Below are 13,735 nucleotides of genomic sequence, written 5' to 3'. Positions count from 1 at the left end.
AATGACTGGTCATACATTGTATACTTTGAGATGACAGTTTCAAAGCACTTTATCTAAATGTTAAAAATTGTAAACGACATGTCATACAAATTTTTAAAATTTACAAGATGTCGTCTATATGATGAAGTTGTAAATAACAGTTCATACAATTTATACTTGAGAGTAAATATATTACTACATCCACATACATCTAAAAACAAACTCAAAATTCAACCGCAAGATCCATGTGCCTGGCTTATGCCTAAAACTGTGTGCTTTTTGTGCCTAAATTGGGTCCAGGAGCTTGGGCTTTATTTTCCTAGGACTGTTTTTTTTACCAAAACTCTATTTTGAGCATACGAAGGCTTTCTCAAAAGTTTCAAATTAATCCGACAAGTTCTCATAATTTTTTAGAAAATTTTTCAATTTAAAAAAATTATTTCGAGAATCATTATTTTTTTCTTATGTTAAAAAAAAAAAGCTTAAAATTCAGCCACAAAGCTCTTGACCCCTGTTTAGGTCTAAAATGATGCGCTATAACCTTCGATTCTGAGCTTAAACTAGGTTAGGAAGCTTTAGCTTTATTTTCTTAGGGCTTTTTACTTGAAGCATAAGAAGACCTTCCCTATAGTTTCACATTAATCCAATAAGTTCTCTTAATATTTTGAATTTTTTATTTTAAAAAAATCTTAGAAGTTATTTCAAGTATCGAAATAGACTTTCATTTTTTTTTCTATAGTTTAATTTCACTAATACCTACGTGTGTGTGTGTGTGTTTTTTTTTTTTTTTTTTTAAAGAAGCTTGAGATTCAACAACAAAGTTCTTAGACCTAGTTTAATTCCAAAACTATGTGCTAGTCTTTGATAATGAGCTTAACTAGGTTCGGGAACTTCGGCTTTATTTTCCTATAGTTTTTTCTACTGAAACTCTATTTGGGTCATAAGAAAGTTTCCCTGGAATTTCAGATCAATCTAACAAGTTCTCTTATTTTATAAAAATATTTGAAAATTCGTAAAAATTATTTTGGATATTGGAATTGACTTCCATTTTTTTTTTCTATAGCTTAGTTCACTAATATCTATATGCCTACAAAAGCTAATTCGAAATTCAATCGCAAAGCTCTCAGGCCTGGTTTAGGCATAAAACCATGTGTTATAGCCTTCAACTCTGGCCCAGAGGAGCTTCGGCTTTATTTTCTTAGTTTTTTTTTCCTAACAAAACCTTATTTGAGCATAAGAAGGCATCCATTAGAGTTTTACATCAACCCAAAAAGTTCTTTTATTTTTTAAAAAATATTAAAAAATTCTGTAGAAGTTATCTTGGGTCTCTAAATTGACTTTTGTTTACTTTTTTTTTTTTTTTCATATAGTTATATTTAACCAATACTTATGTGCATGCAAAAAATCAGCTCAAAATTCAATTGTAAAACTTCTTTACTTAGTTTAGGCCTAAAACCATTTTGTACCCTTCTGTTCTAGGCATAAACTAGGGCTTCAACATTATTTTACCAAGGCTTTTTCAACTGAAATCCTATTAGAGGCATAAAAAGGCTTTTCCTATAGTTTCACATTAATTTGACAAGTTATTCTAATTTTTTGAGATTTTTTTTTAATTTTTGAAACTTTGTAAAAATTATTTTGGACTTTCAAATTGACTTTTTTTTTCCCTATGATTTAGTTTCGCCAACACCTATTCTAGTTTAAGTCCAAAACCATGTACAATAACCTTCGATTCTAGGAGCTTCGGCTTTATTTGAGGCATCAAAATTGTCCCTACGGTTTAGTTTCACTAATACCTAAGTACATGCAAAAAATCAACTCAAAATTTAACTGCAAAACTTTTGGGCCTAATATTTAAAACCGTGTGTTATAGCCTCGGCCTAAATTGGGCTCGTCAATATCAAGTTTTTTTTTTTTTTTTTTAGAAGCTCGCGATATCAAGTTGAATGGAATACAGTATATTATGGGTGAACGTTCGGATCGGGTTAACCTAAATTAAACCGAACCTGATATTTTGGGTTCGGTTCGGCTTGGGTTAACCTGTGTAACCCGAACGGATTTAAACTATCAACTTATTTGGGTTAAAATTCGGTTTAACTCGAACGAGATGAATTTTTTTTTTTAAGTTTTGGCTTTTAAAAATAATATATATATATATATATATGTATTAAATAGAAAAAACTCTGACTACATGTTTTATGTTTTAGTAATTTTAAAAAGACTTGTTGAAATGTTGTTAATGATTTGAGATTTTTGGATTTTAAGTGGTTTTTGATAGGATTTGTGGATTAAATTATTTCAACCCATTCTAACCCAAATTACCAACCCAATCCGATCCAAATTACGAACCCGAACCAAATTAAATTCGGTTTGGTTCAGTTCGGGTTGGCGTTTTTCATCCCGATTGGATTCAATTCTCCAATCCGATCGGATTGAAACCCAAACCGAAACTCGAACAACCCGAACCGAAACCCGATATGCCCACCCCTACAGTATATACACACAAATTAATATAATTTCATTAAATGTTAAGTAATGCTCCTTAGTGTTTCAAAAATTATCCGACTATTACAATTTAAGTCAGATAACATAGCAGGATCACATTATTAGATAGTGTAAAAATAATAAATAACTTAATAAATTATGAAAATTGATCATCTAATAAATTGTCAGCACTACATGAACTCTAAAGGATAAGAAGTATTGACTATTGAGATACCACTTAGGAAATTAACTGCTGTTTTAAAACGTAGGCTGATTTATTTAAGTTATAAGAAGTAAAAATCTGAAAAGTTTATATAGTCCCTTTTTCCATTGATTATATAAGAAGTAAAAAATCCGGAGAGTTTATATAGTTTATTTTTCTATCGATTACCTTGGACTAATGAAAATTAAAAAAAAAAACAAAGTCATCTAGCTGAAAAATCTTTTAGAAATTTAAGTCCGTAGCTAATCCATGAAGTTTGCTGTCCCCTTTAGAGCTTGTGATTTAACAATAAACAAAAAGAGTTTAAGTAATGATGAAGTAATTAATTTTTATATAAATTAATATAGCATAAATTTATAGATCACGTGAAAATATAAAATAATTAAAACAAATGACGTGCGTAAAGAGGTTTTTAATAACTAATGTAATCAAGAACTTTGATAGCGACTCGCGTGTCGATTGCCGGTTTCACAGGCGGGACGACGTAGCCAACACACTGAAAATCGAGTGGACGTGTCTTCCACTTTCGCACAAGGCTAGTTGCGTCATTTAAAACTCTTTGGAAAACAAAAAAAAACCTCATAAAAAATTTTTTCAGCTACGACAGTCGAGGCATTTCTTTTCCTAAGAAATCTCTTTCTCCGCTGCTAGCTCATTTTTTTTTTAAAAACAATTTTGCGCGCAATTTTGCTGCGTATTACAGCTCTACGTGCAATCTCAATTAGGTAGCGTCATTTTCGAGGAGCTAGATTCTGTATCTGTTTTTGCATCTTCTGTGTTGATCATTGAAGCGATGAGAAGTGAAGGATGCCATTTGAAGGCGAGCTTATTGGATTACTTATTGATATTAGTCACCGGTAATGTTGCCATTTGATTATGCTGAGATTGCGTAGATTTTGAGTCTCGATATAATCTATTTTATTTTATTTTCTTTTTTCCATTCCAGCTGTTGTTTTACAGGGACTTGGAACTGTCGCAGTTGCAGTTCCGAGATCCAAGTGCTACGCTCTCGATAATTCCAGTCGCATTGTTGATTTCGTATCCAGCATTACTCTGCATGAAATCAATTTCATGTTTAAATAAAAGAATAATAGGCTACTTATATTCTAAACAATGTTTCAATGATTTACGATCTTTGTGCAAGACGAGGTTATAATGGTGCATTTGAGAGTGTTTTTTACAGAAAAATTTCTATAAAAAACACTCTCAAACGCACCATTATTTCCACATTTTTCACAAAGATGACTTCTTTGAAAGCACTTCGGGGAAAGTGCTTTTCTAGTGCTTCTTGAAGAAGTACTTTTGTTAGCTGACAAGCGCATTAGAAAATAAATATATATAAAACGCTTTCATCTATTTCTGTATTTCAACTAACCACTATTCGGTAGACATAAAATCGGATTTAAACATGCCGAATGGACTCCAAGATGCACCTCAGTGACTTTCTTTTCTGTCCCTATACACGCTTCATTTAAATTTTGGCTCTACTGTGCAATGAGGTTGTTTTCCCTTAAGTTGCTAATCAGAGTAGCTGGATTGGGTTGCCTTTTGAGTATGAAGATAAGGTAACGTCCTTGTGCGGCTGTAATTTCCATAGTAATAGATTTTAGTGTCCATGGATTTCATCTTATGCTTGTCATCATACAGGACTCGGATTTGGTGGTTCGATTTTGCAAAGATGTGGAGCGTAGATCTCAAATGGTAGTCCCTAACACCATGTACTGAAGTACTAAATCATTATGGTTTTTTTTCCTTGTTATTAATTGAACATGCTCAGCTAGACTAATAATTTCATTACTATACCTAAAAAAGTAAAAATTCTCAAACATTGCTGCAAATACTTCGATTTTCATTAGTTAAAAAAAAAAAAAAGGAAAGATAAATGTGTTATTTGATCCTGCTGTTAGCAAATGAACGATACTTCTAAGTTTGCGTTTGGGGTCTAAAATAATTTGTTTCTGTGTGTACATTATGCATGTTCTCTCAGGTGATTTAAATGTAATTTATACACTGCTGAGAAGCTCACACTTATGCAGGGATATGTAGATTTTGGTCGATTTGATGGATTCAACGGCTTTGTGGCTGGTTCAGGCCATGTTGACTTTGTTCAAGTAAGCTCTGTTAATTACTGCCTTTGAACTTAGTACTCATAAGTCAAGCAGGGGCACTTTCATTGCAGTGCGATGTTGTAGACTGCCAGAGTAGTGTCTCTCCTTCTCTTTATCTCTGTCTGTCTCACTTGCTGTCTCTGGGTAAGTAACATCATGATGAGAAGCAAAATAATAATGAGAATGAGTGAAGCCATTGTAGCTGAAATAGTCAAAGACAGAAATTATATGCAGAGAAGCGAGACTAAAAGAACAGTAACTTTGTAGTTAAGCATGCTTGCGTGAGAGCAGTACTAAGATCAGTGACCTCTTGGGATGTCCTTGTTTTGCGCTCCTCTTTGAAAAACAATTGCCTTCTTTTATTTTCAGGAAAAAATGTTGCAAATCTGTCAGTTGACTTATGTTAGATCTGTTTAGAAGAGTATGAAGAAATAGAAATCATTGCTAAAGGATGAACATCAATCTTGGAATGGAAATGGAAATGGAATTTTCTTCTTATGTCATACATATCATACCACCCCCTCTCCCTTTATTTTTCTTTCTCTACAATAAGAGGACTAACTCTCTCAGTCCAAGAGTTCAAAATTTTTATTTTTTATTTTTTTTATCAGAAAATTTTAAATTGATGCCACATTGTAGACTACAATGTGGAAGTTTCTACATGATCCATAGTGTCAGATTTGGTAGGGCCTGATGTATTGAAGTTTCTTTTGTATTTCCAGGGGTTTTACAATGGTGACCTTCTGAAGTGTGAAGACAGTTATGATAAAAGGGGACGTACAGCACAGGTTTGTTATATCAAAATGTGGGAATTGGTTGACATTACTGTTGTTTTTAAAATTTCAAGTTTTAGTGAGTTGATCTTACAATTCATAGACTCAACTTCCTTTGTCCATGTATCATCATCCCGCATGTACTCATATGTGCAATTAATGATTTTATTATTATTATTTTTTTGCTGGCAACATCTCAGGTAAATATTATTTGCGGGAATTGTTCAAATGGACAATGCAAAGGTTTGTAAGCTTTTCATGTTTGACTTCCGACATCTTGTCCCTTCATGCTCTGGAATTGATATGTACCCTCATTGAAATTGTGGAATTTGCGAATATCTCCAATGTCAGGGAGACCTCTATTTTGAGATTTGGAAGAATAATTAATAAGCAGAATTAGGAGATTCATTTAAGTAATTTATGAATCAAGGAAGTTCTATGGAGGTTTGTAAATGCTTAACCGGAGAAGACAGTGTCTTGGTAAAAACAGTAATTACTAAATAAATAATTTGATTTAATGAGAAGTTCATAGAAGCATTATCCAGTGTATCCTAACCTTTATGCTTTTCCCTTTATGATTATGCTCTAATGCAATGCTTCATTTTAAGGAAATGCTAGCTTTGATGTTTTTGAAATGTAGTTTTCATGTCTACTTCTTCTTCTTCTTCTTCTTATTATTATTATCAGTCAACCCAATTATCTTCCCACCCATGTTGGTGGGGTTCAAACCCCGGACCTCTTGTTTTCAACATGAGATTTTACCAATAAGGATAATTTCATGTCTTTGTCGCTACAAACTATTAACTTGATGCAATCATCCTGCCTCCTTGATTGGAGGCCAGCTATTTGAAGAGAGAGGACTGTTTAATTGGAATCGTATTGTATGAGATTAGGAGATGAAAATCTACTATAATCTGGGTTTCTTTGATTTCCTCATTCTCAATCATTTGCATGCCATGCATTTTTCAGATAGATTGCGAGTGTGCCTTTTGGTTGGGACAGGCACCGCCGATTGTTTGGTTATTATCTTGGATGCTATGTTCTTTTCCTTCACTGCCTATTTCAATATTAACCGTCCATGTCTGAGGTGTCTTTGTAACTCAAAATAACTTTTAAGACCTAATTCCTCTTTTCTTGTCTTATCTCAGGTGGATTCGGATGCATTTGCCGTGTTACTTATGAGTCAAGTTGCAGGTCTTATTTGTAGCACATTGAGTTCCAGTTTATCTTGGATTAATTTTTTCATTTACTGTAATATCGAGTTCCTTCACTTATTATATAATTGAAGTATGTCACTTCTGTGATATCAAGACTAGAAATTTGCACTTAATGTGCTGAAGATGCATAGTTTACAAAATGGAGGCCTGTTAGCATTTAAATTTTTGACAGCGATAAACAGAAAATCTGCAACTTCTTAATTATGTTTTGGTAGAATAGTTATGTAAAGGGCCTGTAAAAATCTTTTTAAATAGAAGATAAATTGTTAACTATATAAAAAAAATTCTGATGTCTATTGATTATGATTAATGAATATAGGAATACAAAGTTTTGTAAGAGATTCCAATAAGACTGAGCAATGTTGATGATTGGTAATCCAAAGCTTGCTGGAAAGAACTCTCATACAATACTGCATGGTGGAAGGTCTTCTACTTTGATAAGGGAACACTTGCATATTAGAAATGCAGAGTAACCCAAATCATAGTCTTAGGTTTTAATTGCAAATGGAACATGCACTGATTTGGAAAGAAATTGGATAAAAAATACTAAACCTGAGTTACAATTGCTTTCCAGAACTGACCATTTATCCTTTTTTTTTTTTTTGGAAACAATCTGTTAAAATCAATTGTAGTGAATTCTCTTATTCTAGGCTATTTCTTCTCTTGCAGAGCTTTTGTCGAACTTGCCATTCCATGTGAGAAACCAGGTCCACGGGTTTTTGAGGGCTTTACTGTTGGTTTTAATCCCCGATCATCAGAAATTGTAAGAAACTTTAAAAACCTCATCAAATGAGATATGCTAATATGTATAGAGATAGGACAATGTTTAATAAAAGATTTTTTTGTCAATTTGAAGGTTTACAATGGCATGACTCAAATAGGTTTTCAAAGGTCTCACCATGAATTTAGGTATGCAATCAGTATTATATATTTTGTTTGGAATTTGACCTTTTTTCGTTTTTAGTAGTTATTTATAATTTGATTCATCAAAAAGATTTGTTTCTGTTGTTGTTTCACCATGCAGCTTCAGGACCGAACAGATTAACGTGGCCCTTTATATATCTGCAATTGCTTCTGTTTCCACTTTGGTGCGGAAACCGAGTTTCAAGGTATGCCTAAATTTCTTTAGTGCAGCAGATGGAAATTTTTTTTAGTAATGAAAAACTTTGCTTCATACTTGATCTTTGCTTATTTGTGTTCCTTTCCAGGTTTCTCCAGAAAAAGGCCTCAATGTTAAGTTATCGGGATCTGGGGCAACTGGGAGCCCCCCTACAACTTTGTCTCCCACAGTGTTGATTGTAGATTGGAGATGTATGATTCACTGCTTACAGGGATATTGATATTTCTTTGTTTTTTATCTTCTGAATCTGAACTTTCATTTTTATCCTTTTCAGGTGAGAAGGCCCATAGTATGCCATTTGGAGTTAATATCACCATACCAATAGAGGGTTATGAGCCCGTTCAGTTTTTTCTTACCAAGATGTGTGGTAAGTTCATTTCTTTTCATTTAGCTAAATTGCTCTATCTCATTCTGTGATGGTCTTTATCCACAGCTGTGTCCTTTGTATTTGGATGAGTCTGTTGCTCTATGTTGCTACTATAATTTTGCTATAGAACTTGTTTGTGGATATCCAATTGTAATATATCCTTAAAATACATTGAATGTGACTGGGTCCCCCTGCAATGCCATATGTTCACTGAATTTAGTGAGAAATGCATTTTTCTATGAGAGGGCAATAAGAGAAGGTGATCTGAGGCAGAAAATTTGTTGGGCTAGTGGTGGTAATGATTGTAGTGCAAAACATCAACAAAAGCTGGCCTTGCTTCAATTTGAGCTAATAACTTCAGGTTGATGTTTCAGTCCAATTTTTGTGTTGTACTGATCTCTTCCTTGTTTATTTTAAATTTGCAGAATATAGACAGGATCAGGGAGGAGACTCTGCAAGAGGATGGGCAACATTTGGAGTGATATCTTGCATGTACGAAATTCCTACTCAGTTTCTGTCATTGAAGTAATAAGAGAATTTGTTAGATTGTGCAAACTGTAGAAATTTACATGTCATGCTAACATCTGCTTGATATTGATTTGATCTACCTTGTATGTCATAGACGATTGCCAACTAGTAAATCATCTTTTATTTGTCTCGGATATAAAATAAATAAATGACCAAACAATATGTCCTGTAAGAGAGAGAAACAAGGAGAATTTTTAGAGAGTCGTAAAGTGAAGAAGGAGAGAGAGAATCATGTCGAGTGATAGTAGGAGATGGTTAGTGTGACTCAGTTTGACTCATTGACTCTTTTGTCACAATAACCTGTATCATTTGACTTTCTTATGTTTTTGAATTTTGATGTGTAAGGCTTAATGAATAAAAGTTCCAGTTTCCTTTCCTGGTTCAAAATTCTGTGCTGTTCCCACTATTTGTTGTAAAGACAAACATATCTTAACTAGTTAATGGAATAGGCTTTCACCCGGTTAATGGTTTAACAAGGTAATCGTGGAATTCTATATCTTTCCCCCATGGAAATAAATTTCTATCCCTTTTTTTTATTGTTAATATTTGAATCATCGACCTAGCTAAATTCCAGTCCATACCTTTACTGTGTTTTTATTAAATAAATAATCACTTTTCCCTTGAGTTAAAATAAAAACAGTGCTTGTTTAGTTGTTTTTAATTGAATGAATTGCCATGAAGCAGATTCATTGTCGCATCAACACTATTTTGTTGTGGAGGTTTCATTTACAAGACACGAGTGGAACAAGTGGTGTGTCATACAGATATTCTTTCTTATTTCTTCTTTTTTTTCCTCTTTTTTCAATATTTTTTTAATTATGTATCTTCTAAATTTTTTATTGAATACAGCATGGGATTGATGCATTGCCAGGCATGACAATTCTTTCAGCGTGTTTGGAAACTGTGAGTAATTATAATTTTGGCGTTTGTGGACTTAATGTTCAAATCTTGGTTAAGTTGCTTAGATGCGAGACTGATGGGACTGTTTTGGAATGGCCTATTTGTCCTAAGGATGATATTATCAGGTTTAAACGGTATAGGCTTGTCTGATTGCAGCTATGAGGCAGGGTCTGCCATAGCCTTTACCGGCAAAATATGTGATATATGATGATATTGGTATAACATACATGCCTCGAATTATATTGTACTCATACCCTAGTCAATAAGATGGAAGATTCTTTCTATTTCCTTTTCTCTCGAATGAACAAATTCATGTTTTCCTCAAGGTTCGTCTAAATGGTGATGGGATCTTGCCGAGTAAGGCATTTCAGTTCAGTCCATTTTGCAGCAGGCTGATTCTGACTTCCCAATTTCTATCTCACTCGCTTTCCTTCTAACGGTGGGCTGAATTATGGGGTGTAATAACAGGTGAGTGGAGCAGGACAAAGCTACTCGCGAGCAGAAGATCTGAACGGTGGCTTTAGGAATGAAGCCTCGTGGGAGCACCACCCTGCTGCTGCTCAAGGAACACGGACAACAAGTGAAAGAAAATATGGTTCAATTTGACATCCGCGCTTTTCAAAATTTTAGCACATTGCTACAGTGCAAAGAGGGGGAAATTAGTGTTCACCAAGCTTTACTCAGGCAGATTTACATGTGAGTAACTTATTGGTGGGATACAAACTTTTCTTTGTCGGTTGTAAAGTAGGAATTCGAATGATCTTTCAAACTCATAAAGCATGCCACCTCTGATCTCTTTTATCTTCTGAATTAGTAGGAACTAGGATTCTAGGAAGACTCTTTCAGGAAAAAAGAAAAAGAAAAAAAAAAGAAAAGAATAGTAGGAACTAGGAAGGCAGATTTATTGGCTTCAAAAGCAATGATATTTTTTAACTAATTGATTAATTATGATTGATATGGAGGGGGGGGGGGGGGGGGTAGTGGCTCGTTCACACGTATGAAGCATGGACCCGCCGAGTCCGGACTCCTGACATAAGAAATCACATGCCAAGTCTTCGTCAAGTTCATGGAGTTGACGCGTGGACGGTAATCCCAGATTTTTATCTAAAGAATCAGACAATGAGATCTTAAATATTGGCTTTGTCTCTTAACTCTCATTCCGCATGCACATATACTTTAATTGAAGAGGTCGCTTGCGATCGAAGGATTAAACTGTTGAAGCTTTTTGAGGAGTAGCTGTCCAACCCTAGCTATGTCTTCAATTTTTTATCATGATGCTACTCTGTTTAATTTGATTAACCTAATATTCTCACATCATGCTTTAGATTAGATTCCCTCTACACCCGAGAATACACAAAATAATAATAATAATAATAATTTCAAAAGGTTATGAGGTCAAAAACTCACAAAAGCGTTGAGTTTAATATGAGCCCAATTGTGTGTAGCACAGGGGGAAAAAAAAAGAAAAGGAAAGAGACAGAGTAGAGTCTTTTCCAAGTAACCTGATGAATGAAAGTATTAAACTCAGAAAACTAAGTCACAATGGTCATGAATATACGAAATCATATGACTGCTTCTAGCTAGTTGGCAATTAGGCTTCCTTTCACTTTCAGAATTTTTTATCAAGCGCCACTTTTGGTAGAAAATAATTAAATAAGTGATAATTGATCGAGACGATTGGCTTTTCCACAGAGCAGTTGAGTCTACTCCAGCTCTTTTGTTGCTTTTGTTCTCAAGCTTGTCTTTGGGTGAAGACTCAACTGATAAAACATATAGTACCAGGTTGACCTGACTCAGGGTTTAATCTTCTACCAAGTATCACGTTTAATTATCTTGGTAGTACAATATGAAACTTGTACTGGCACCTCAAGTTGACAAAGGAAAAGAAGGATTTAATTATACTTGTACATGAAACGCTTGTCTACGCAGTTGAACTTTTTGAACATGACAATTTTTTTTTTTTTTATTAATACACGGCAAAATTTAAGCTTTGGTTTGAAGTTTGCAAAGGACACAAGGAAGCTTAAGATGTTCAAATCAGACGCAGTTGATATTATATAGACTGATCAAAATCAAATGAGGTATTTTTCCTTATGTAAGTACTTGTAAATTATGGAACTCCAAAAGTTTTGCTTCGCTGTTATCAGCTAAGAAGACATGTACGGTAATGTGGTGGTGAACTAGTCAGCCAACAAATATAGAAAGCTACCAACTAGCGAATAGCGATGGTTTCGTATCTTCTTGAAATTGATGCGAAGCTGTTAGTCACCAACTCCAACATTTTGTTCCCTTCAATTGTCTCTTTCTCAAGACATTCTACTACGTCTCCTCTATAAATACTCATAACTCACTTTTAACTCTCATCTCATCGCAGGAAGTTTCCTTTATTCAGTTTTCATATATATATATTTCGAGTCTTCTTCCATACAAGTCTTGCTTTTGAAAGTGAAAAACAAAATACTAGGAAACATCGATGGCTCAGCTTATGATCTTTCTCATTGCTTTTTCTCTCCTTGCCTTTGCCCCTCTTTGCTTCTGTGGCAAGTCCTCCAGTGGTTACCTCTACCCACAGTTTTATGACCATTCCTGCCCAAAAGCTCAAGAGATAGTGAAGTGCATTGTAGCCAAGGCTGTTGCAAAAGAAACCCGCATGGCTGCTTCATTGCTTAGACTCCATTTCCATGACTGTTTTGTCAAGGTTAGCTAATTGACACAACTTCCTTCCGATCACACTCCATTTAATTTTTAAGTAAAACCCCATTCCTTTTTTTTTTTTTTTTGGGATGTGCAGGGTTGTGATGCATCAATATTACTAGACAGCAGTGGCAGTATAATCAGTGAGAAGAGGTCGAATCCCAATAGGAACTCTGCAAGAGGATTTGAAGTCATTGATGAGATCAAGTCTGCTTTAGAGAAGGAGTGCCCTCAGACGGTTTCCTGTGCTGATATTTTGGCTCTGGCTGCTAGAGATTCCACTGTTTTGGTAAGTAGTGCTGTAACAATTAGTGCTTTGCCACAAGACCAAGATGGCCTTTCCCATCTAATCAAATCAAATTGTGCAACTGCAGACTGGTGGACCAAGCTGGGAGGTGCCATTGGGAAGAAGAGACTCCAAAGGTGCAAGCTTGAGTGGCTCAAACAACGACATTCCAGCTCCAAACAACACTTTCCAAACTATTCTAACCAAGTTCAAGTTGCAAGGACTTGACATTGTCGATCTTGTAGCACTATCTGGTATTAATAACTGAAACTTGACTAGTTAATTTGTATATGTTATCACTGTTCAGAAACTAGGCATGTGTGTTAAAGCTTCTACAATTTATTTCATACAGGGAGCCACACAATCGGAAATGCTCGTTGCACTAGCTTCAGGCAGAGACTATACAACCAATCCGGCAACGGTCAACCGGACAACACTCTTGACCAATCATATGCTGCCCAATTGCGAATAGGGTGCCCGAGATCCGGTGGTGACCAGAACTTATTTTTCTTGGACTTTGTCAGTCCAACGAAGTTTGATAACAGCTACTTCAAGAATATATTAGCTTCAAAGGGCCTGTTGAACTCTGACCAAGTTCTCTCAACAAAGAACGAGGCATCAATGGAACTTGTGAAGAAATATGCCGAGAATAATGACCTTTTCTTCCAGCAATTTGCCAAGTCCATGGTTAAGATGGGTAACATCTCTCCATTGACTGGTAACAGGGGAGAAATCAGAAGGAACTGCAGGAGGATTAATTAACTCTTAAACCGCCAAAAGGAGTAAATTATTATTGTGTTTATCAGCTTCTGTCTTATGTTCTTTTCATCCCCTTACGATTGAAAATTTTCGTTTGTGTATCTTGTTGTAGTTGCTAGCCTTTGTGATCTGGATTTGTAAGAATGGAAATTTGTGGAATTTTGTGCTTATTGAAACTTCATGTTACTACGTACTTTCTTAATGAGAAAAGAAAGTGAAATGAGAACATAATTTCGCTGTAAATTACATAATACGTTCACGAATCAGCCGGCTACGAAGGAAGGGCCGGCTCTGGCA

The 13,735-nt window shown here is 34.9% G+C and overlaps 2 protein-coding genes across 4 annotated transcripts; both read left to right on the top strand.

The window, feature by feature from the left end:
- The first annotated feature begins 3,293 nt into the window (after nt 1-3,293).
- Nucleotides 3,294-10,500, top strand: LOC18037788. Of its 3 annotated transcripts, XR_002904696.1 has the most exons (18): nt 3,294-3,543; nt 3,633-3,724; nt 4,213-4,251; nt 4,334-4,387; nt 4,723-4,797; nt 5,517-5,582; nt 5,768-5,810; nt 6,716-6,761; nt 7,454-7,547; nt 7,641-7,693; nt 7,809-7,893; nt 7,993-8,095; nt 8,179-8,271; nt 8,697-8,763; nt 9,484-9,550; nt 9,649-9,702; nt 9,811-9,915; nt 10,026-10,232. XR_002904696.1 is itself a non-coding variant. In XM_006425545.2 (17 exons), exons 1-17 carry the CDS (start codon nt 3,480-3,482, stop codon nt 10,303-10,305), a joined length of 1,233 nt encoding a protein of 410 aa, XP_006425608.1. In that variant the 5' UTR covers nt 3,294-3,479; the 3' UTR covers nt 10,306-10,500. The 3 variants fall into 3 exon arrangements, 2 of the variants coding, with proteins under 2 accessions (XP_006425608.1, XP_024036791.1); XM_006425545.2 differs by lacking the exon at nt 9,811-9,915 and having other exon boundaries at nt 10,168-10,500; XM_024181023.1 differs by lacking the exon at nt 10,026-10,232 and having other exon boundaries at nt 9,811-9,972.
- A 1,412-nt stretch (nt 10,501-11,912) lies between these two features.
- LOC18037787 (peroxidase 72) lies at nt 11,913-13,581 on the top strand. Its single transcript, XM_006425544.2, has 4 exons — nt 11,913-12,397; nt 12,491-12,682; nt 12,768-12,933; nt 13,032-13,581. Exons 1-4 carry the CDS (start codon nt 12,173-12,175, stop codon nt 13,439-13,441), a joined length of 993 nt encoding a protein of 330 aa, XP_006425607.1. The 5' UTR covers nt 11,913-12,172; the 3' UTR covers nt 13,442-13,581.
- The last annotated feature ends 154 nt before the right edge of the window (nt 13,582-13,735 follow it).

This window comes from Citrus clementina, unplaced genomic scaffold, assembly GCF_000493195.1.
Source record: "Citrus clementina cultivar Clemenules unplaced genomic scaffold, Citrus_clementina_v1.0 scaffold_7, whole genome shotgun sequence".
NCBI lineage: Eukaryota > Viridiplantae > Streptophyta > Magnoliopsida > Sapindales > Rutaceae > Citrus > Citrus x clementina.
Note: the sequence above shows the minus strand (reverse complement) of the source record. Positions and strands in the feature narration are given on the sequence as shown.

Excerpts from the sequence above, each read along its gene's own strand:
- LOC18037788 (XM_006425545.2), top strand. The coding sequence starts at position 3,480 with ATGAGAAGTGAAGGATGCCATTTGAAGGCGAGCTTATTGGATTACTTA. Across the intron at positions 4,388-4,722 it reads TGGAGCGTAGATCTCAAATG|GGATATGTAGATTTTGGTCG; the intron begins GTAGTCCCTAAC and ends ACACTTATGCAG. Across the intron at positions 6,762-7,453 it reads ACTTATGAGTCAAGTTGCAG|AGCTTTTGTCGAACTTGCCA; the intron begins GTCTTATTTGTA and ends CTTCTCTTGCAG.
- LOC18037787 (XM_006425544.2), top strand. The coding sequence starts at position 12,173 with ATGGCTCAGCTTATGATCTTTCTCATTGCTTTTTCTCTCCTTGCCTTT. Across the intron at positions 12,398-12,490 it reads TCCATGACTGTTTTGTCAAG|GGTTGTGATGCATCAATATT; the intron begins GTTAGCTAATTG and ends TGGGATGTGCAG. Across the intron at positions 12,683-12,767 it reads CTAGAGATTCCACTGTTTTG|ACTGGTGGACCAAGCTGGGA; the intron begins GTAAGTAGTGCT and ends GTGCAACTGCAG.